The following is a 23,500-nucleotide window of genomic DNA, read 5'->3' as shown; positions in this document are numbered from 1 at the left end:
GCAGGGAGTCTAGCCAAAAGTTTTTTTGTATTGGATGGGGAGGAACTGAAAAACCAAGGACTTCAGAGGGAGCAGGTATAAGGGTTGTGGCTGCAGAGGGGGCAGGAAATGAGGTGGGGTATAGGCAAGCCTTGTATTGGTTGTTAGGGAAACATCTATTTCAATAGCTCTGGTGTGGTGGGAGGGCAGATTTATGTAATGTCCCCAAAACCACACAGCATGGAGGTTTGGAACTGACAGCACAAATACCTTGCTTGATGAAGGAAGAGAAATGTGCATGTTGCCAGCATTTGGATTCTGGCTAATTACTGGATCACAAGGTTGCAGAAGTGTGCAGGAGAGCACAGAGGACATGTTCAGATGGGCTTGTTGACAGCAGACTGACTTGAGTGAAGAGAGGTGGTCTGTGCTGGCATTTTTCCTACTCTGCAGCATCTAACTACTGACTTTAGAGATTGTGAAGTGGTTCTTCAGTTGTCTGTGGTATTCTTTCTGGGGAGTTGGCTAAGTGTGAGTATGCAAAAGGACCTGATCCTATAGGGCCAGGGGACAACAAGGGTATATGCATACAGAGGCTCTGCATGAGAAGGGAAGAGAGAAGGTGGCAGGGATTATCTATGTTGATGGAAAAACCCCTTCTGTTGATGTAGGGAGGATCTGCACTATGCTGCTGCAGCACTGTAGCTGTGCCACAGACATGCCCTTGCTCTTCCTTACTGTTGCCACAGCCTTCAAATCTCTCTCCTGCTCTACATTCCCCAAAATATATTTTAGACAAGTGAAAAGTTCAGAAGGTGTAGCTACAGTGTATTAAACCACTAACAAGAAAAAAAGTGGGGGAAGTCCACCCTGAGACAGTCAACCTATGTAAAAATTTGTCAGAGGATGTTGTGAAGGCCAAGACTATAACAGGGTTCAAAAAGGAACGAGGTAAGTTCATGGAGGATATGTCCAGCAATGGCTATTAGCCAGAATGGGCAGGGACGGTGTCGCTAGCCTGTTAGCCAGAAGCTGGGAATGGATCACTTGCTGATTACCTGTTCTATTCATTCCCTCTGGGGCACCTGGCATTGGCCGCTGTCAGACAGGATACTGGGCTAGAGGCTCGATGGACCTTTGGTCTGACTCAGTAGGGCCATTCTTATGAATTTAATGTGCAATGCGCTCCCAGAACAAAAATATCCATACGCTGCAGTCAGACTTATGTTTTGGTATAACTAACAATCCTGTAAGTAGTATAGCAACTTTTTACAATGAAATGTGAGGGAAAGTTACAATTTTGCTGGCAATAACTTTATTTTGTAACTCAGTATGGCAGTTTGATACAGATGCATTTTGCCAAGTTTTACAATAGTGCACAAATTTAATCCCACAGCATGCTTAGTAAAACCATATGGAAGCTGTGAAAAGTCTTCCATTGCCTGTATTTGAGACAATGCCATCAGTACCCCTGGTTATTTGAAAAAAATAAAAAATACAGAAATAAAAGGCTAAATCATGACTTCAGATAGGAGCAAAATGAGTTTATATACTGTACCTGACAAGGAAAACCAATCTCAAAACAATAGAAATATTTATATCTATGATAAAGAGTAATTTTAAAATAATGAAAGAGCACAGATATCCTGGCCAGCAGTAATAATTATGCATTAATGATGCAAATCTTAAGTAATATAGCTCTTTAAAAAGGCACGTTTCTTTAGCTCATTTTTAGTTTCTCCTGAAATGCAAACATACAGGCATTTAGTAAGATCAGTATTTTACTTTAAACATGCTTTCACAACAGTTGGAAGACTCCACCCCATAAAACCATATATGAAAAAATTAAAATAAAGCTTTTTTTGGTTGATGTACATAGTTGAAACAAGGCATTTACAGACAATGTCTTGTACATTAGCCAGTGTTTAAATCATCTCTCAATATGCCATTCAGTTTATAAGCAATTGTGTGATCAAGCAGGTATACAATTTTTACCTCTGAAATTAACAAACCTGGAGTGTAAAAATCAGTACAAATTTTTAGAAAGTTTCATAACCCTATAATGAAATTATCAATCAAAACAAAGCTCAAAGAATTGGCAGATTTTAAATTATTCAAATCCATCATTGTTTATATTCAAGTCTCGTGATTCGCCATGGTGCAAGACAAAGAAATCCTCAGGTTTCAAGCCATATCTTTCAAGGGCTTCATTCAGTTTAACTGGAGGATCCAAGTAATACTGGGGATGGAGGGGAGAAAGAGATACAATACCAGCATTAGATAAAAGATGACTTTCAAGCTCTACACTAGTGGTTCTCAACCTATTTATATGGCCCACAATGTTATTTGGGCCACATCCAATAGTACCTCTGTGGGCCTGATGATGGCATGTGGGCTGCAGCTCTGTGTTGACTGGGCCACAGGTTGAGAACCACTGCTCTGTACAAACTGTTTACATTTTAGATATAATGGGCAATGTGTACCGGGTGTACATTTTCTGAGATTAGGTGAACATGAAAGTTTTGAGGCTTATTGGGAGTTTTTTTATTATTTAAAACACCCCACTGAAATTATACAATTAGTAACAGGCAACAGATGACCTATAATCTTTACAATACTAGCTAAATATGGATCTATCACTCAAAATCCATACTACCTCACACCCTATTTGATAAGAGTTCTTAAATAAACCAGGACCAGCTCACTCCTGGGTTGGGAATCATGGGGAAAAGTTAAATACTGGAGGAAGTGGAGTTGGTGATTCAGTAGATGGCACTTTCTTTCCCAATTTTAGAAAAATGCATTCCCTGTCATATCATTAACAAAAAATAAAGACTTCCCTCCCCCATTTAAAGGTTATTCAGTTTAATTGTTCAAGCAAGCAAATTGTCATTTCAGTGTTGTCTGCTGTGAAGTTGCCCCATTACATTTTTAAAAATAAATTTAGATATGAACTCTTCGTCTGAAGAAGGTATACTATGCACACAGCATTTCTAGGCAATGCTGTCTTGAATACAAAGCAAAGCATGTTAAAAAAAAAAAAAGGCTTAGGGGAGTATTCACATGTATTCAGAATAATGAAAAAAGCACTTCTTATACCTTGGATACTAAAGGCATAGACCAGGGGGTAGCCAACCTGTGGCTCTTCAGAAGTTAATATGCGGCTCCTTGTATAGGGACCGACTCTGGGGCTGGAGCTACAGGCGCCAATTTTCCAATGTGTTGGGGCGGTGCTCACTGCTCTGCCACAGGCCCTGCCCCCATTCCACCCCTTCCCACCTCCTCCCCTGAGCCTGCTATGCCCTTACTTCTCCCCTCCCCCCCGCCAAGAGTCTCCTGTACACCACAAAACAGCTGATCAAGAGGTGCACGAAGGGAGGGGGAGGCGCTGATCAGCAAGCTGCCAGTAGGCAGGAGGTGCTGGGAGGGGGTTGATGGGGGGCTGCTGAGGTATTACTGTGGCTCTTTGGCAATGTACATTGGTAAATTCTGGCTCCTTCTCAGGCTCAAGTTGGCCACCCCTGGCATAGACTATTCAAGCTAGCCTGGATGTGAAATGCTGTATTAAAGATACTGTGTTTACATATGTTGCAGCCTTAATAGCTCAGTAGCCAGGTTACTAATTACAAGATAAAATCCATATAGATGTTTTAACAATAATTTTCCCTAAACTACAATTTTACAAACAGTGGCAATATATTACCTATATTAGAAACTCGTTTATGAAGTTAAAAATTGAGCAGTATAACAGGATATGAAATTGTCAATAAAGTGTACCTCAAATAAACTATAAAAGGAACTGTTAATTCTGCAGGATTAGACAGTTAATCACATTTTACATGTTTAGTAAAGTGTTATATACACCTATAATATTCTAACTTCGGCCTGTCTGCAAATGATACAGCAATAAAAGCAAACTTAGCAGTACACGTGCATCTGAAGAAGTGGGGGCTTTTACCCACGAAAGCTTATGCCCAAATAAATCTGTTGGTCTTTAAGGTGCCACCGGACTCCTTGTTTTTGTGGCTACAGACTAATATAGTTACTCCTCTGATACTTAGCAGTACACATTTATTCACATTTCTGCTGTTCCTGATTTTAGTATACCTAAATTACTATCCATGTAACAGAACACTCCCATCCTCCATTCCAGAAAGTTATTTCACTGTGACTCAATTTCATCTATAATGGTAATAAAAACCATGATTATCTGTTTTAGTCTTGCTATCTAGCACATTTCTATAATATCTGATGATGTACTATTGTAAATATTTTCTTCCCAATTTGGGGCATTCAGATCTGAAGACCAATTGCAGAATTCTTTATCTTCTGTGTCAATTTCTCTTTCTGGATTTCTAACACAAGCTCTTCTTTGTCCTGTCATCTGATCTAGATTTGTGTCCCAAGTGTTTGATGATTCCAGGCATGGATGCAAAATTTCAAATGCTGGACTAGAATTATAGTCTCTCTCTTTCTGGGCTTCTCTTATTCTCTCCATCAACTCATTTGTCATGAATTCTATTACCTGTATGACTTATCTCTGGTCATTTACTACATAAGCAGTCTCATGTCAGGTTGATGCTAACCCAGTACCACAAATCTGATGACAAGACCTGCTCTTTTAACATGCAGCATTGATCTCTCCTGATCAAGCGTATTATGCCTGCCCCTTTTTCAGTGCACCAGTTCCTCTGCCAATGGAGCAAGTATTCCAAATCTGCCTGCATAACAAAATCTCCCAATGTGCTGATATTTTTTCACTGCCTTATCTTGAAGTATTTGACATTTACAAGAAATTCAGCTTTATTGAGAACAATTTTAGTTCAAGGTATAAAATATTAAGAAAACTGAACTAGTTTTTGTATTAAAAGATTGTAGAATTTAGTCTTAATTAAATACATACAATATGTAATTGGTTATGTAAGGATTAAGGCAAAGTAATCTTATAATTCTGAGCTCTAGATAATCCACTTATAGATGTTTGTTATAACATGAGATGATTAAGCTTAATTACTGTTTCCATACTTAGAAAATTTGAATGCATTCATGATCAGCCCAAACTCACCTCATTTGCTAAAGCAAAGGTTCCCCAATGAATCGCTATGGACTTCTTTGTCTGAACATCAATATGAATTCTTACAGCTTCTTCAGGATTCACATGCTGGTATTTCATAAACCACCTAACAAACACAAAATAACTTACATATCTAGTGTAACCTTTTGTATTCAAGGTATCTGTTCTTTATTAGGGTTTTTAAATAGGCAAGAGGTGTTAAGATATCCTCATTTAATAAAAAAAAAAAGTTTAACACCGTGAACAAGTTACAGAGACGGTAGAAATCTATTTGCTAGAAATGACAGTAGCATTCCCTCAGCTCAGGGGTGGCCAACCTGTGGATCTGGTGCCACATGTGGCTCTTCAGACGTTAATTTGTGGCTCCTTTTATAGGCACCGACTCCGGGGCTGGAGCTACAGGCGCCAACTTTCCAATGTGCCGGGGGGTGCTCACTGCTCAACCCTTGGCTCTGCTGCACGCCCTGCCCCCACTCCATCCCTTCCCGCCCCCTCCTCTGAGCCTGCCATGCCCTAGCTCCTTCCCCTCTCCCCCAGAGCCTCCTGCACGCCACAAAACAGCTGATCGGGAGGTTCGTGGAGGTGCTGATCAGCGGGGCTGCCAGTGGGCAGGAGGCGCTGGGAGCAGGACAGGGGAGCTGATGGGGGGTTACTGAGGTATTACTGTGGCTCTTTGGCAATGTACATTGGTAAATTTTGGCTACTTCTCAGGCTCAGGTTGGCCACCCCTGCTTCAGCTAATTACAATAGATATATACAACAGCACTCACATCCACAGAATTTGTAGGGCTATTAGTTCTGTTTATTAATTGGTATTCTTTATAGAGGTGGGAAGTTTTCCCAATATATTCAGCTTAAGGATTTATGCGCCATCTGCTCTGAAGCAAGTTCATGCTATCACCATAATCAATATGTTTGCAGAATCATAGGATACACCAAAAGAAACATGCTTCAGTAGATAGCACTCTTCTCTCTGAGTCGGTATTGAACGAACACTTTGCTTGCTACTGGCAGTGCAGTATTCTGAGTGAGATGTCAAGTCCCAGGGTATAAGGCACAGAATTAAAATTACATTGGTTCAACTTCTAGAATTTGCTATAATTGAATGCGGGCCAATGTCAAAAAGTATTACTAGTGTAGGGATCAGTGACAGGTCAAGTCTCTCTAAAGGGTAGCACAGAAGCAGATTTTGCACACCAATGAGAATGCTAGCATTTATTTCTGAAGTGGGTAGTTCATGAGAAATAGTGGACTTTAATCTCACCATTCTGATTTCTTTTTTGCTTCCCCAACCTACCCAGGCTTCATTTCTGACATTTTAGCAACTGTTATCTTGAGAACTGCTAAAGCTAAAAACCAAGGCTGTCAAGCGATTAAACAAATTATTCGGATTAAAAAATAATAGAATACCATTTATTTAAATATTTTTGGATGTTTTCTAGGTTTTCAAATATATTGATTTCAATTACAATACAGAATACAAAATGTACGGTGCTCACTTTATATTTTTTATTACAAATATTTTCACTGTAAAAAAAACAAAAGAAATAGTGTATTTCAGTTCCACCTAATACACATACTGGAGCGCAATCTCTTTATAATGAAAGTTGAACATACAAATGTAGAATTATGTACAAAAAATAACTGCATTCAAAAATAAAACAATAAAAAACTTTAGAACCTATAAGTCCACTCAGTCCTACTTCAGCCAAATCGCTCAGACAAACAAGTTTGGTTACAATTTGCAGGAGATAATGCTGCCCACATCTTGTTTACAATGTCACCTGAAAGTGAGAACAGGCGTTCGCATGGCACTGTTGTGGCTGGCATTGCAAGATATTTATGAGCCAGATATACTGAAGATTCATATGTCCCTTCATACTTCAACCACCATTCCAGAAGACATGGTGATGACGGGTTCTGCTCGATAACGATCCAAAGCAAAACGGACCGATGTTTGTTCATTTTCATCATCTGAGTCAGATGCCACCAGGAGAAGGTTGATTTTCCTTTTTGATGGTTCGGGTTCTATAGTTTCCACATTGGAGTGTTGCTCTTTTAAGACATCTGAAAGCATTCTCCACACCTCGTCCATCTCAGATTTTGGAAGGCACTTCAGATTCTTAAACCTGGGGTCGAGTACCGTATCTACCCTTAGAAATCTCACATTGGTACCTTCTTTGCATTTTGTCAAATCTGCTGTGAAAGTGTTCTTAAAACCAACACGTGCTGGGTCATCATCCAAGACAGCTATAAACATGAATATATGGTAGAATGCAGGTAAAACAAAACAGAAGACATACAATTCTCCCCCAAGAAATCCAGTCACAAATTTAATTAACGCATTTTTTTAAACGAGCATCAGCAGCGTGGAAGCATGTCTTCTGGAATGGTGGCCAAAGCATGAAGGGGCAAATGAATGTTTAGCATATCTGGCATGTAAATACCTTGCAATGCCCTCTATAAAAGTGCCATGTGAATGCCTGTTTTCACTTTCAGGTGACATTGTGAATAAGAAGCACTCAGGAGTATCTCACATAAATGTAAAAAAACTTGTTTGTCTTAGCAATTGGCTGAACAAGAAGTAGGACTTAGTGGACTTGTAGGTGCTAAAGTTTTACATTGTTTTGTTTTTGAGTGCAGCTATGTAAAAAAAAATTCTACATCTGTAAGTTACACTTTCACAATAAAGAGATTGCACTACAATACTTAGGAGGTTAACTGAAAAATACTATTTCTTATTTTTACAGTGCAAATATTTGTAATAAAATAATAATATAAAGTGAGCACTGTACACTTTGTATTCTGTGTTGTAACAGAAATCAATATATTTGAAAATCTAGAAAAACATCCACAAATATTTAATACATTTTCATTGGTATTCTATTGTTTAACAGTACAGTTAATCACAATTAATTTTTTAAATCACAGTTAATTTTTTTGAGTTAATCATGAGTTAACTGCAATTAATCGACACCCTACTAAAAACCAATGCTTTATCCCATCTGAAAGCTTAGATACCATGTGATGAGGAGGACATAGATGCCCAGACAAACACATTTTTCAAATGTTATAAAGCATTCACAATCATGTGAGAACTGAAATCGGGAAAGTAACATGGTAATTAGAATAATATAGGAGCACTGTAAATTGTGTGCATGTAAGAAAAGGGATTTCAGACTGGGTGATCTTTGTGGCCTTTCCTATTCCTACTTTCTTTTCATATTAAAATAATGCCAGGCTGTGTGTATTTTTTCAATAGTTTTTGGGGTAATGTCTGATAAAAAAAACCCACCACATTTCAGCTTCTTTCCCTCTCTTTTCTACATCTTGGCTCTGGTGTACACTTAAAATGTAGATTGACTTAGGTACATCACTCATGGGTATAAAAAAATTCACATCCCAGAGCACCGTAGTTAAGCCGACCTAACCCTCGGTGTAGACACAACTAGATCAACAGAAGAATTCTTCTGTCAGTCTAGCTTCCACCATTCAGGGAGGTGGATTATCTACATTGATGGAAAAACCCCTTCTGTTGATGTAGGCAGCATCTGCACTATGCTGCTGCAGCACTGCAGCTGTACCGCCCGTAGCACAGACATGCCCTTGCTCTCCCTTATTACTTCCACAGCCTTCAAATCTCTCTCCTGCTCTACATTCCCCAAAATATATTTTAGACAAGTGAAAAGTTCAGAAGCTGTAGATACGTTAGTATTAAACCACTAACAAGAAAAAACGTTATTTGAAGTCAGTATATCATTTCATTGATATAGTTTACATATCTTTTGGTCAAACCCTTTGAAATTTGCTTACCTTGGCTCATAAGCTCCAATGGGAATAGCTGCAAGATCAAAAGGTCCAAATCTTTTACCTATCTCTTCAAAAGCAACACAGTAACCAGTATCCCCTGCAAAGAAAAACCTATTCCAGGGCCCCAAGACAGACCAGCTGCCCCAAAGAATCTTGTTGTCATCTGTTGCAGTCCTCTTGCACCAGTGTTGAGAAGGAGTAAAGACAAAAGTAACTGCGTCATGACCAGGGACACAGTTCTCTTCCCACCAGTCCAGTTCAATCACATTTTCACAGCCACATTTCTGCATCCATTCTAAAAGACCCAGAGGCACAAACCATCTCAAGTCAGTGCCAAAGCGCTCGTTTAAACGCTCTACAGTATTATAGTCCAAATGGTCATAGTGAGTGTGGCTGATCATCACTGCATCTATTTTTGGCAGCTGATCTACTGTGCATGGAGGTCCTCGGAAACGTTTTGGACCCACAAACTGTGCTGGGGAAGCCCGCTGGCTGAAGATGGGGTCAGTAAGAATTACAAGTCCATCCATTTCCACCATAACTGAGGCATGTCCTAACCATGTGACTCGCATGCCAGTTCCAGTCTTACCAACTAGTTCAGGGTTTGGAATGAAGTAAGGGTTTAACACAGGAAGCTCTTTATCAAGTTCCTAGCAAAACAACAACAAAAAAGTTAGAAAGCAAAGCACACACAGAACAAAAAGCCCAGAAGGCACCAATCACCAAACAAGGCTTGTACTTCGTGTACATCTTTAATTTCTAGGAAACCTGCAAGTAGGTGCACAGAGATACCATTTCCAATGACTCCCATTCCCAATAGCTTCCTATTAAATTAAAATCATTAATCTTATTTTTAATAATCATTTAATCTTTCTTGTCTTTAGAACATGCTTTCGAGAGCAGGAGAATTAGGCCTGTGGCTCTACAAAGGAAACAATTCAAAGATGTGCTGAAAACAACTTGCAGACTTTTACTGGAATGAAATAGAATTGCTCAGAATTAGCAACAAATTCTGATATCTTGCCCCTATTGTCCTGGAAGAGAATTTTAGTGCTGCTGCTGCTGCTACTACCATCTCTTGGAGTTTGGCCTTCAGCTTAAATATTAGAGCTATAGCTTGTGGATCTCAGCAATATCCTTCCAGAGCCCCAGCACAGATAGATTTATTACAAGGTACTTATTAGATTGAAGAGACTTTAATCTGCTAGGCGGACCACTAATATGCTACCAGCAGAGTCAATAATTCAATGAATATTGCTGATAATTTTTTTTAAGGAGCTGCCAAGTAGAGAGGTATAATGCAGCACCACTGCTGCTACATTACTTATGGAGGGTTATCTTAAATGTGAAGTCCCATGGAAGCTTAGTTAAAAATTGAAATATGGATTTCAGTTCTACTGAAACTTTTTTGAAAGGTAATGATTAAGTGTAGTTCCCTTCAGATCAATATTCCAATCTGGAACTTCATTGGAGCTGTAGCTGGAATAAAGAACTCCGTTAAAAAGTGTTACAGAAACACCCTGAATGTATTTTTCTTAGAAGGGAGGTGATAAACATCGTATTATTTGCCATTAGACATTTATCTCCCTTTCACAATAACTATGGCAATGCTCTCTGAAAAGAAGATTAAACCATATTTGATGCACTTGACCACCTTCCAACTGATGAGGGTGCAGAAGAGAGCCCCCAAAATAATTTGAGAGCTGGAGAAAATGCCTTACAATGAGAGATTCAAAGAACTGTAGCTCACGAAAGCTTATGCTCAAATAAATTTGTTAGTCTCTAAGGTGCCACAAGTACTCCTTTCCTTTTTGCGAATACAGACTAACACGGCTGCTACTCTAAAAGAACTCAATGTGTTCAGTTTATCAAAAAGAAGATTGAGAGATGACTTGATTACTTTCATGGTATTATAGTGTTCTTTGATCTAGCAAAGAAAGGATAACGAGAACCAATAGCTGGCCATTGAATCCAGATGAATTCAAATTCGAAATAAGGCACAATTTTCTTTTTCTCTACCAAGGGAAGTGGTATCATCTCCATCAGTGATATCTTCAGATCAAGACTGAATGCCTTTCTGGGAGATATGCTTTAGCCAAATACAAGTTGTTGGGCTAAGTGCAGGGATAACGGACTGAAATTCTGTGACCTCTATTATATAGGAGGTCAGACTAGATGATCAAATGGTCCCTTCTGGTCTTAAAACCTATGAATTAATACAAAATTATGGAACGGCGTTAGGGCAAAGAATTTTCAGGTTTTCTTCATAAAACAGAATTTTGTTCTTTGATGTGTTGAAAAAATTTCTTCATGACTGTCTTTTTTAAATGTTCAAATTTTGTACTAAAAAAATAGGTTTTTCCAAGTCATTTCATTATTCAAATCACAAGTACTTAAAAAAAAAGAGTGTACACAACTTCTGTTGCCATATATTCCATACTAAATCATTTGACTTGCACAATGAGGTAAACAATGAGGTGGATAAAATACACAATCTTATCCAGATTTAGTATTAGCATACTAGTATTACTGTGGTGACATAGTTGCACGATAGATGTTTGGTTTTGTTCCAAGAGCAATGGCAGATGTTTGAAATATGACATTAATGACAAATTGGCTGTAGACAATGATATCTAGCGATAAATATTTACTACTCACTTATTTTCATTTCTGCATTAATGTGAAATCCCCACCTTCCCGCCCCAAATGCAAAGCAAGAAGAAATGCATGACTGGCTTTAGTAAGATTAGTTAATTAGCTTCAGACTTTGGAGCTCAATACATATTGATGCACCATCTGATTTTATTTTAACTGAGATTTGTGGAGCAACACAAATCAACAGTTTACATTTACAATACATGGTGATTAAAGCCATCTCAATGCCATTTAGAAAAGTCCTTAACAAAGCCAGTAACACACAGAAAGTCTGTGGTCTAGATTCCCAGTTAAAAATGGAGGTTTGTTGTAATAATTTAGCAATAGTCTGTAGTTTTTAACAATGAAGTACCTCATGGGTGTCATACAATTCCATATGCAAAATACTGACTGATAAGATGAACCAGTTAAGGGTGTCAGCTACTGAACATGTTCTTAAAATCAAGGGGTTGCAAACTAGAATGCAGAGGAAGCAGCAGGTTTGTATTAAAGACACGCTACAGCTGAGCAGTGTCAAGGGCAGCATGGAACCCTCAGCTTTAATTTTAAGTAGGCTCAGAAATACTTTACGATTTAATTCAGAGGTGATGCAGACAATGGTGAAGCAAGCAGTGAAATGCTGAGAAGCTCAGAAGGAGCTGAGAAGCAGGAGCTGAGAAGTCCAAATAATAATGCTTCATCTGTCTCTTTGCTGCTTCTGACTCACTTTAGTGACTCTCCTACTGTCTGCTAGTTCTTATTTCACCATCTGACGTGCAAACTAGGAAATCAGAGTTGGAATGTACAAATTGGGTCAGTTAGCTCTGCAACAGGCATAATGTAAATTCCTTCTTGACCTTCCCTTAAGTCAGGAATAGTGATCCTGCAGCTCAAATGAAACAATATTACAGCTCTCAGTTGCACACACACACACACACACACACACCCCCAAAGCACTGACCCATGTCATCAGTCATTAACCAGACTCACAGGCTGGTGGTCACCCTTTTAAGTACATACATCTCTTTGTCATAGGTGGGGTTGCTCCATAGCGTCTCTTGCAGGGCCATGTGTGGTGCTGTGGGAGCTCTCTGCCTTAGTCCACAAGTTGTGGCCATCTACTCAGAGCATTGTGGTCTAAGCTGTGAACTTGGAATCAGTCTTTAAAAAGTTAACTAAGGATAACAAAACTCAGAATTTGACTGGCTGTGCCTTTAAAGGCAAGTGCTTAGTTGTAGCGCTTGAGGCCAAAGCCCTGACCTGGTCCTAAGGATCTGGGCCAGCAGTGACCAGTTCCTGCTCTGTCCAAGTGTCACCCCAGACAGCTCTTTAGAAGAAGCAGGCAAACCTTTTAAACTGGCCTGCTGGCTCCCGATTGGTCAGTGTCTTCTCCTTCCTGGCCCTTCTAGGCCTCTGAAGGACTAAATCTTCTTGGTAGCCTGGTCTGAGTGGGTTTTCCTCGAGCAGCCAGGTGTCAGTGCAAGCCAGGATGTGAACTCCGCATAAAATAATGTGGCAAGCCAGAAGAAACAGCTTGAGCCTTTGCAGGGAGCGTGGCGCACACATACTGGCCAAATGCCCTGGGCGTGCATGTTGGATGTTGTGGGACTAGCAAATTTAAAATGGGTTAATTAATCCTGGAGAACAGTGCCCAAAGTGCTGTCAGACCAACTGTCTACAGATTTAATCTGTTCCTTAAATAGATTCCCTAGCCCGCTGAGATCAAACAACTCTGAGCCACTGCCACTAAAAACGCGATATACAGACTTATTTTCTCATCAGAAGAGCTGTCAATTAGCTATCTTCACAGTTCATTCATAGATCAAGCAATGAAAGTCTGCCACATGCTTCAGATTGTGAAGCATAAACTCTTATGATTGCCTCCTGGAGCAGAAAAGTTTTAGCAACTTGTACTGGCTCAGAAGTGCATCTCCAATCAGAGGCATTTAAGACCAGTATCCAGTCCTCTTTGTGGCAGGAACTATATTTTCTTTCTTTTGTTGGGGGGGGGGAGGGCAGGGGGAGGGTTTGTAGTTTTTTTTATTTTTAGGGTTTTTTTTTTACATTATGAGTGTATACAGTACTAGCACAATGAAGCCCTGAAACTGACTGAGACCTACAGGCACTGATGCAAGACAAATAAATAATAGTGTCTTTTCCCAATAATCTGACAGTGTCTTAGATAAATGTCGGCTCAAATTAGCCTCAGTACAAAAACTTACTCTCTCTGAGAGAATCTAACCTAAGGATTGTGGCTGGCAAAAAAAGAGAAAATTATCATTACAATTTAGTAGGTGTTTTATACCATCCCATAGCTATATAAAGTTTTCACCGCCATTCAAATCATACAGTAACATTTTTATAATTAAATGTCCCATGAGTAATAACTCCAGCTTGAATAATGTCGTGGATATCCTACAAATTGTACACATGTCCAATATCTATTGAAAGAGAAACATGCAATAACCTGTAACCATGCGAGTTCAGACAAATGGTGTTTTGGTATTTCCTGAAGTTTCTCTCAACATAACCTGAACTGGCTAGATTAATTTATTCCAAGTTTATAGGCATAACACACCAAATTAAAGATTTCACAAAGGTAGAAATGGATGGCTTTTGAAAAGAATAATAAAAAGAATTAAAAGATATGACAAAATAGTGACACTGGTGAGTCTCCAAAATCAGTCGAGAGCAGTGGTGGGCAACCTGCGGCCCATCAGGGTAATCCGCTGGCAGGCCACGAGACAGTTTGTTTACACTGACCGTCTGCAGGCACGGCCACCACTGCTGCTGGTAGCCATGGTTCGCTGTTCCTGGCCAATGGGAGCTGCAGGAAGTGGCACAGGCCACAGGGACGTGTTAGCCGCCACTTCCCGCAGCTGCCATTGGACAGGAACGGAGAACCGTGGCCACTGGAAGCTGCAGGCGGCGATGCCTGCGGACGGTCAATGTAAACAAACTGTCTAGCAGCCCACCAGCAGACTACCCTGGTGGGCTGCAGGTTGCCCACCACTGGTCTAGAGTCTCCAAAAGAGGCCTAAGAAGACTTAGAATCATAGAATATCAGGGTTGGAAGGGACCCCAGAAGGTCATCTAGTCCAACCCCCTGCTCGAAGCAGGACCAATTCCCAGTTAAATCATCCCAGCCAGGGCTTTGTCAAGCCTGACCTTAAAAACTTCGAAGGAAGGAGATTCTACCACCTCCCTAGGTAACGCATTCCAGTGTTTCACCACCCTCATAGTGAAAAAGTTTTTCCTAATATCCAATCTAAACCTCTCCCCCTGCAACTTGAGACCATTACTCCTCGTTCTGTCATCTGCTACCATTGAGAACAGTCTAGAGCCATCCTCTTTGGAACCCCCTTTCAGGTAGTTGAAAGCAGCTATCAAATCCCCCCTCATTCTTCTCTTCTGCAGGCTAAACAATCCCAGCTCCCTCAGCCTCTCCTCATAAGTCATGTGTTCTAGACCCCTAATCATTTTTGTTGCCCTTCGCTGGACTCTCTCCAATTTATCCACATCCTTCTTGTAGTGTGGGGCCCAAAACTGGACACAGTACTCCAGATGAGGCCTCACCAATGTCGAATAGAGGGGAAAGATCACGTCCCTCGATCTGCTCGCTATACCCCTACTTATACATCCCAAAATGCCATTGGCCTTCTTGGCAACAAGGGCACACTGCTGACTCATATCCAGCTTCTCATCCACTGTCACCCCTAGGTCCTTTTCCGCAGAACTGCTGCCTAGCCATTCGGCCCCTAGTCTGTAGCAGTGCATTGGATTCTTATTTTAAAATCCTCTTATTTTAAAGATAGGAATTGAGAGCTCTCAGTGCCCCACAGGATTAGGGCCTATATCTTGGAATAGTAAACATGCAAATAGTTACCTGCTTTGAAGATGGGATGTTGCTGTTATTTTTTTCCACGAGGGCCCATTTCAAAATATTTGGCAAGGATGGAGATTTCCATGTTGTCCAAGGGTTTACAAACTTTCCATCTTTCTCTCTCTTTGATTTAGTTACATCTTCCTCTAATCGGTAATCCAGTCTGAAGCTTTTTCTGGACGTCCTAGAGGAGTCACTGCCTCTGGAACCTCGACTTGAATTTTGTCGTTTCCTTACTGCCTCCTTAGGGTACTGGTTACATGCAGTCAAAGGTTGCTCTTCATCTGCCTTCTCATCCATGTCTTTTGGTGAAGAGCTAAAATATATTTTTTAAATTAATAAATCTTTTCTTTCACTAACATTAACATTCATAAAATTGAAAGCTTTCCACACCACCACAAAAATAAAGCTGCCCTTTCCATTTTGCAATTAAACTTACTTTTCCATACAACTTTACTTTTTAAAACAGTTACAATTACATAGAAAGCTTAAAAAACATGTCTTGGCAAGTAGTGTAGTTCAGGCAGAATCTTCCTTCCTGATATGCATAACTTCAGAACCCAGCCCTATGACATATGAGGTATAAAAGAGGGAGATGTTTTTTAATTTATCATTTTGGAAGAGTACCAAACTCAACCTTGAGATTCTTGAACTATGAAATATTTTATGACCTGACATCGTACCTTTGTTCTGTAATAAAAACTGCAGTATTATGTGGCAATAAAGATACTTCCGTTTAAAAGACGCATCAACAAATAATGCAGCTCTGTATAATATGAATAAAATGTACGAACCACAAGAGGTATTTGATGCCTCAAGATAGCTGTATTTTAGACAATACAGGTAGGCTGAAAATTCAATTAAGCTTAACTGATATACCTGTAATTAAAATAAAGTCAAATGTCTGAAGGACAATCCAAGTCCCATGAAACTTGTCATCCCAGGGATGAGCTGCAGAAGTCTGGTGTCCATTAAGTAGGCTGGTTCCTGGACTTGGGAGTTTAGAATAGGTCCAATGTTTATGTTTTATTTGCAGCATTTAGTATTTTAGATCTTCAAAGTGTTTTACAAACAGTAGCTTAATTTCAGCAGCACTGTGAGGTTAATAAATATCCTTATTTTGCAACAGGAGAAACAAATTAATTTCCCTACAGCTACAGTTTAAGTCCATTTCATAGCAGCAATCAGAATATGGGAGCCAAGAGCTCTTAACCCATGCTGCATTCACACTATTGTCAGGCTGAACATGCATCCTCTACAATTTAGGAATTTAGATAAAACAATCCAAACTCAACAGGATTCCAAGGTGGGTGGAAAACCCATGCAAAGTAATAAGCGAGCCCTGGTGTACACTACAGAGTTACAGGTTTCAGAGTAGCAGCCGTGTAATCTGTATCCGCAAAAAGAAAAGAAGGACTTGTGGCATCTTAGAGACTAACAAATTTATTTGAGCATAAGCTTTCGTGAGCAACAGCTCACTTCATCGGATCCAAAAGCTTAGGCTCAAATAAATTTGTTAGTCTCTAAGGTGCCACAAGTATTCCTTTTCTTCTTATTACAGAGTTAGGTCAAATTTAGCTGTGTGAGGTCAATTTTATAATGAATGCATCTACACAAGCAACCCCATTCTGTCGACCTAAAGAGCTCTTAAAATCGACTTCTGTACTCCTCCCCAGGAAGGGGAGTAGCACTAAAATCGACCGTACTGGCTCGAATTTGGGGTAGTGCGGACACAATTCGATGGTATTGGTCTCCAGGAGGTATCCCAGAGTGCTCCAAAGTGACTGCTCTGGACAGCACTTTGAACTCCGATGCACTAGCCATGTACACAGGAAAAGCCCCAGGAAACTTTGAATTTAATTTCCTTTTTGGTCAGCGTGGCAAGCTCAGCAGCACAGGTGACCATGCAGTCCCCCCAGAATTGCAAACGAGCTCCAGCATGGACCAAAAGAGAGACACTGGTCGATTGCTGTATGGGGAGAAGAATCTGTGCAGGCCAAACTCCGATCAAAAGGAAGAAATGCTAATATATATGACAAAATCGCACAGGGCATGATGGACAGAAGTTACAACAGGGACACACAGCAGTGCCGTGTGAGCGTCAAGGAGCTAAGGCAAGCCTACCAAAGACAAAGGAGGCAAATGGTCACTCTGGGTCAGAGCCCCATACATGCCGCTTCTATGATAGCTGCATGGCATTCTAGGGGGGGACCCTACCACTACCCCACCATTGTCCGTGGACACCTGCAAGAGGAGAGTCTCACGCAACACAGAGGAGGATTTTGTGGATGAGAAGGAGGAGAATGCGCAGCAGGCAAGCGGTGAATCTGTTCTCCCCGGCAGCCAGGACCTTTTTGTCACCCTGGAGCCAGTACCCTCCAAAGGCAGGATCCCCGACCCTGAAGCTGGAGAATGCACCTTTCGTGAGTGCACATTTGTAACTACAGTACAGGGTTTAAAAGCAATAGTGTTTAATGTTTGATTTGCCCTGAAGACTTGGGGTGCATTTGCGGCCAGTACAGCTACTGGAAAAGTCTGTTAATGTGTCTGGGGATGGAGCAGGAATCCTCCATGGACATCTCCATGAAGCTCTCCTGGAGGTACTCTGAAAGCCTTTGCAGAAGGTTTCTGGGGAGGGCTGCCTTATTTTGTCCTCCATGGTAGGACACTTTACCACACCAAGCCAGTAGCAAGTAGTCTGGAATCATTGCAGCACAAAGCATGGCAGCAAATGGTCCTGGGTTTTGGTCACATTCAAACAACATTTGGTCTTTATCTTTCTGTGTTAGCCTCAGAAGAGTGATATCATTCATGCTCACCTGGTTGAAATAGGAGAATTTTTGTAAGGGAACAGTAAAAGGACCCCGGTCATGCTGGGTTGTTTGCGCTTGGCTAAAAGGGATCATCCCATAGCCACGCGGTAGGGGAGGGGTGAAGGGATCATCCCAAATAGCCATGCGGAGGAGTGGGGAGAGGTATGTGCTGCACATCCACCTGAAAACCACAGCCCCTCCTTTTAAATGGCAAACCCAACCAGCATTGCTTGCTATGGGAAAGGAGGACGCTGCAGTTTGAAAACATTCCCACATACTATGAAGCCGTTAGAAGCCAAATCCGCATACCCTTTGGCTTACCATGGCTGCCTGGAAACCAAATTCTGTTGCCCAGCCGTGTGTGTGTGTCACCATGCTGGCAGGCAGTCAATATAAAAGGCAAAATATGACCTTGTACCTAAAGCACATGTGCTGTCTGCTGTGAATTGCTTGATTCACTGTGAAAGAGTCTCCCTTTTGTTCTCAGAAATGTATCGTCTTAAATTTTACTCTCCCTTTGTATCCCGTTGCAGGTACAAACGTTTCTATGTTCCCCCTATCATCTCCATCCCTGAGGTTATCGCAGATTAAAAGGAGAAAAAAACGCACTCGCGATGACATGTTTTCCAAGCTCATTCAGTCCTCCCACACTGATAGGGCACAGTTTAATGCATGGAGGCATTCAGTGGCAGAGTCCAGGAAAGCATTAAGTGAGTACAATGAGAAGAGGCAGGATGCAATGCTGAGGCTAATGGGGGAGCAAACGGACATGCTCAGGCATCTGGTGGAGCTGCAGGAAAGCCAACAACAGCACAGACCACCACTGTATCCACTGTACAACCCCCTGTCCTCCTCCCCAAGTTCCATATCCTCCTCACCCAGACGCCCAAGAACGCAGGGAGGGGAGGAGGCTCCGGGCACCCAGCCACTCCACTCCAGAGGATGGCCCAAGCAACAGAAGGCTGTCATTCAAACAGTTTTGATTTGTAGTGTGGCTACAATAAGCAATGTGCCCTTGCCCTTCCCTCCTCCCTGACCCCACCCGGGCTACCTTATCAGTTATCTCCCTTTTTTTTAATTAAGAAAGAATGCATGTTTTCAAAACAATAGTGACTTTATTTCCTTTGCCAGCTGTGATCAAAGGGGGGAGGGTGGTTGGCTTAAGGGAATTAACATCAACAAAGTGGCAGGTTTGCATCAAGGACAAACACACACAACTGTCACACCGCAGCCTGGGCAGTCATGAAACTGGTTTTCAAAGCCTCTCTGATATGCAGCGCACCTACCTGCGCTCTTCTAATCGCCCTGGTGTCTGGCTGTTCAAAATTGGCAGCCAGACGATTTGCGTCAACCTCCCACCCCACCATCAACATCTCCCTCTTATTCTCAGAGATATTATGGAGCACACAGAAAGCAGTAATAACAATGGGAATATTGGTTGCGCTGAGGTCGACCCTAGTCGGCAAACAGCGCCAGTGAACTTTTAAACGTCCAAAGGCACATTCCACCACCATTCTACGCTTGCTCAGCCTATAGTTGAACTGCTCCTTACTACTGTTCAGGCTGCCTGTGTATGGCTTCATGAGCCATGGGATCAAGGGGTAAGCTTGGTCTCCAAAGATAACTACTGGCATTTCAACATCCCCAACAGTAATTTTCTGGTCTGGGAAGTAAGTCCCTTCTTGCAGCTGCTCAAACAGCCTGGAGTTCCTAAAGATGCGAGTGTCATGCACCTTTCCCGGCCATCCCACGTTGATGTCGGTGAAACGTCCCTTGTGATCCACCAGTGCATGCAGCACCATTAAGAAGTACCTCTTGCGGTTTATGTACTGGTTGGCAAGGTGATACGGTGCCAAAATAGCCACTCGCTTCTCAACCGTCAGGGCAGCTCTCATCTTGGTATTCCTGTGTTTCAGGGTGGGGGAAAGCAACTCACAGAGTTCCAGAAAAGTGGCCTTATGCATGCCAAAGTTTTGCAGCCACTGGGAATCATCCCATACCAGCAACACTATGCAGTCTCACCAGTCTGTGCTTGTTTGCCAGGCCCAGAATCGGCGTTCCACTGTACCAACCAACCCCACTGCCACCATGATGTCCCAATTGCCACATCCCACGCTTTCAGGAATGTCTGTGTATGTCCTCCTCACAATCGTCCTTGTGCTGCCATCTCTTAGCCAGGTTCTGCACATACTGCAGTATAATGCACGAGGTGTTTACAATGCTCGCAACAGCAGGAGTGAGCTGAAGGGGCTCCATGCTTGCCGTGCTATGGTGTCTGCATGGGTAACCAGGAAAAAAGGAGCAACATGATTGTCTGCAGTTGCTTTCATGGAGGGAGGGAGGGGAGACTGATGATATATACCCAAAACCACCCGCAACAATATTTTTGCCTCATCAGCCATTGGGAACTTAACCCAGAATTCCAATGGGCAGCGGAGACTGCGGGAACTGTGGGATAGCTTCCCACAGTGCACTGCTCCGTGAGTTGATGCTAGCCACGATAGTGAAGACGCACTTTGCTGACTTAATGCGCTTAGTGGGGACATACACAATCGACTGTATAAAATAGATTTCTAAAAATCGACTTCTTTAAAATCAACCTAATTTCGTAGTGTAGACATACCCTGAGTGGCTTAACAGTTTTAGTTTAAGAAACTCTGTCATACACTTATTTTGAATTACATTTTTAGTCCTCAACCAATGTTAAGACAAATGTTGGTTTGGTGTCCAGTTATTTAAAACAGAAAAGTACTAAAGATTTCAGACCTTTACATGATTAAAAACAATAAGTGACCAGAGGCAGACAAGTAGCATTGTACATTGTTTAGAATCAGTGGAACACTGTTAAGAGAGATATGCAAACAAGAAAAAAATTAAATGGCCAGATGGAAATGGCATTTGTATTGGTCTTCAATATGTTTGGAAACATTCTTATAGGTTAATGTCTTGATTAGATACTTCAAAACAATGTGGGGGGAATTTTAGCATTCATGAATTAAGATTGATGGTACTGACTAGAAGTAACAATAGAGGTACCAGTATCCAGCATGCAAACTTCCCTTTACAGTTCCAGAGCTACTATACCTTTTATCACAGTCGAGAACCATTCCTACACATGGGCTGGGAATTGTACTGTTTAGTGATATGGAACAAGTCCTCCACACATTCTGGACTACATAAACTTTTCACCCAATTATCAAGCTTGACCTCAGGTATCCGTTAGAGATATACTTGTACATTAACTGATTTCCAAACTTTGTGTGTTCAAGGATCAGTTTCAAAAGGATGGTTTTAAATAAGGCCACTCACTTACAAGCAATTTAAAATAAAAATTTCTCCATTGTACTTAGCATGGTTTTAGTCAAATTAGTTAAGAGAGGTGTTGTTCCTTTGACAAAATGATTTTCAAGTACCCGAGTGGCTAGAATTCACTCTGCCCTTGTACAATTAAATACAAAAATCTATGTTAGAGTACCATTACAGCTGAGATTTTATACACAGAAAAAAGGAATGTAATGTTACTACAACCCATCAAAAATTTATGTATTGGTGGAGCTCTGACTTTAAAGGTAGATTCCTCTTTCCCTTCTATAGGAACAGCCATTTGAAAATTAGTGAGATTGCTTACCTGTGACATAACAGATAACATAGCTGATAAGGGTTGGAAATACACAGATGGTTCCCGCACCAATCATTACTCTGCCATCTTCCACAGACATAGACTATTAAGGCATTAAAGACAACACCATGTGGTAGCAGAAATATCTCCATACGTCCACAGCAGGGCAGGGTTACTGCTACTGGCTTTTAACTGTGTAAAATCTCAACCATAATGTTGGATTAAATTAAGTTTCTTTGCATTAATTTTCTTGTGGTTTTAGAGAGATCACCCAGTTTGTAAATTTGCTAATTAACAATCACATAGTCTAGTAAATGAATTCGTATATTAAACAACATTTAATACAAATTGTGTGCATTCTGAAACTATGCACGCCACTCTAGAAAAGTATGCAGAACTGTGGTATATAGAAGAACGAAGGGAGCACAAAGGAGAATTAAGGGTTGTGTGCAGATATATGCAATTACACAGTATGTCTTTCCAGATACTGAACTATGCAGTATACATGCTAGTGTTTGCACTCAGGGATAACCATTTTTTTAAAAAATTCCTCACAGAGGACTACATGCCAAGTCAGAAATTTTAATTACATATCATTTTTTAATTAAAGCATGCAAACAAACAGCATAAAACCACATCTGAAAAATTGCTAAAAGACGGTATGCAAAGGTAAAGTATCAAATTCTAGTAATTTAGGTACTTAATCCCAGTAAATTAATCAGTTACCATTTCAATAAACCACCCATTTCAATTTTCTTATTCAAATACATAATGACTGTGGTCCACATAAGCTACTGTAAAGTCAACATACTACCATTGTTACTACAAGCTAAGGGATGACTTGATCACAGTCTGTAAGTACCTACAAAGGGAACAGAAATTTGATAACAGGGCTCTTCAATCTAGCAAACAAAGGTATTACAAGATGCCATGGGTGAAAGTTGAAGCTAGACAAATTCAGACTAGAAATAAGGAGCAATTTTTTAAAGGGGATTAACCATTAGAACAATTTATTAAGGATTGTAGTGGATTCTCCATCACTGGAAATTTTTAAGTCAAGACTGGATTTTTAAAAAAATAATACGTTCTAATTCCAACAGGAGTGAATTCAGGGAAGTCCTATGGTCTGTGTTGTACAGTAGGAAAGACTACATTATCGTAAGGGTCCCATCTGGCTTTGGAATCTATGAAGTAATTTTACATTAAAAGAGCTCCAAAAGTGTCTGAGGCATTTTTAAAAGTTTTAGTTTATCTATTACATTCATCTCTCAAATGGGTGAGTTTGATTTTTGCTTAAATACACATTTGATCCTGCTCTGAAATTTTTATATTGAAACAAATTATCAGTGTAAGGGAAGAGGGAATGGTTGTACTGACAACAAAATGGGTGCCAAGGCATTTAAGGCACTGCAGGTATCCATCTGCCAATATGTTTTCCACCTGATGCACCTACATGGCTTTCATTAGCATTCCATAAGCATTTGAGGGGAGTACAGACCTCATCAGCCAGAACTGACTGAACTTAACCTTTTTACATACATAAAGAAAATTATGAATTTAGAAACAGTTAATCTAATCAAGTATTCTCTGAAATGTGTATTCCTTGAAAGTCTCTCTCTTGCCTCTTAATTTATGTTTCTCTTGGAAATATGTAGTGGGTATAACGCAGTGTGTCTGAAATGCAGCAA

At 40.7% G+C, this 23,500-nt stretch overlaps 1 protein-coding gene across 4 annotated transcripts in view; it reads right to left on the bottom strand.

Moving 5' to 3' along the window:
• Window positions 1-1,277: 1,277 nt before the first annotated feature.
• Window positions 1,278-23,500, bottom strand: part of NAPEPLD (N-acyl phosphatidylethanolamine phospholipase D) — a 34,078-nt gene continuing 11,855 nt past the window's right edge. For all 4 annotated transcript variants that reach the window (XM_084630248.1, XM_084630250.1, XM_084630247.1 and 1 more), the window contains exons 2-5: window positions 15,384-15,696; window positions 8,867-9,513; window positions 5,045-5,159; window positions 1,278-2,218 (exon numbers count right to left, since the gene is read on the bottom strand). In XM_084630248.1, the coding sequence (XP_084486374.1) occupies window positions 2,090-2,218; window positions 5,045-5,159; window positions 8,867-9,513; window positions 15,384-15,696 (1,204 nt within the window). In that variant the 3' untranslated portion in view covers window positions 1,278-2,089. The remainder of the gene's footprint in view (window positions 2,219-5,044; window positions 5,160-8,866; window positions 9,514-15,383; window positions 15,697-23,500) is intronic.

This window comes from Lepidochelys olivacea (genome assembly GCF_965140295.1).
Source record: "Lepidochelys olivacea isolate rLepOli2 genome assembly, chromosome: 1".
NCBI lineage: Eukaryota > Metazoa > Chordata > Testudines > Cheloniidae > Lepidochelys > Lepidochelys olivacea.
This window is presented reverse-complemented; position numbering and strand designations above follow the sequence as displayed.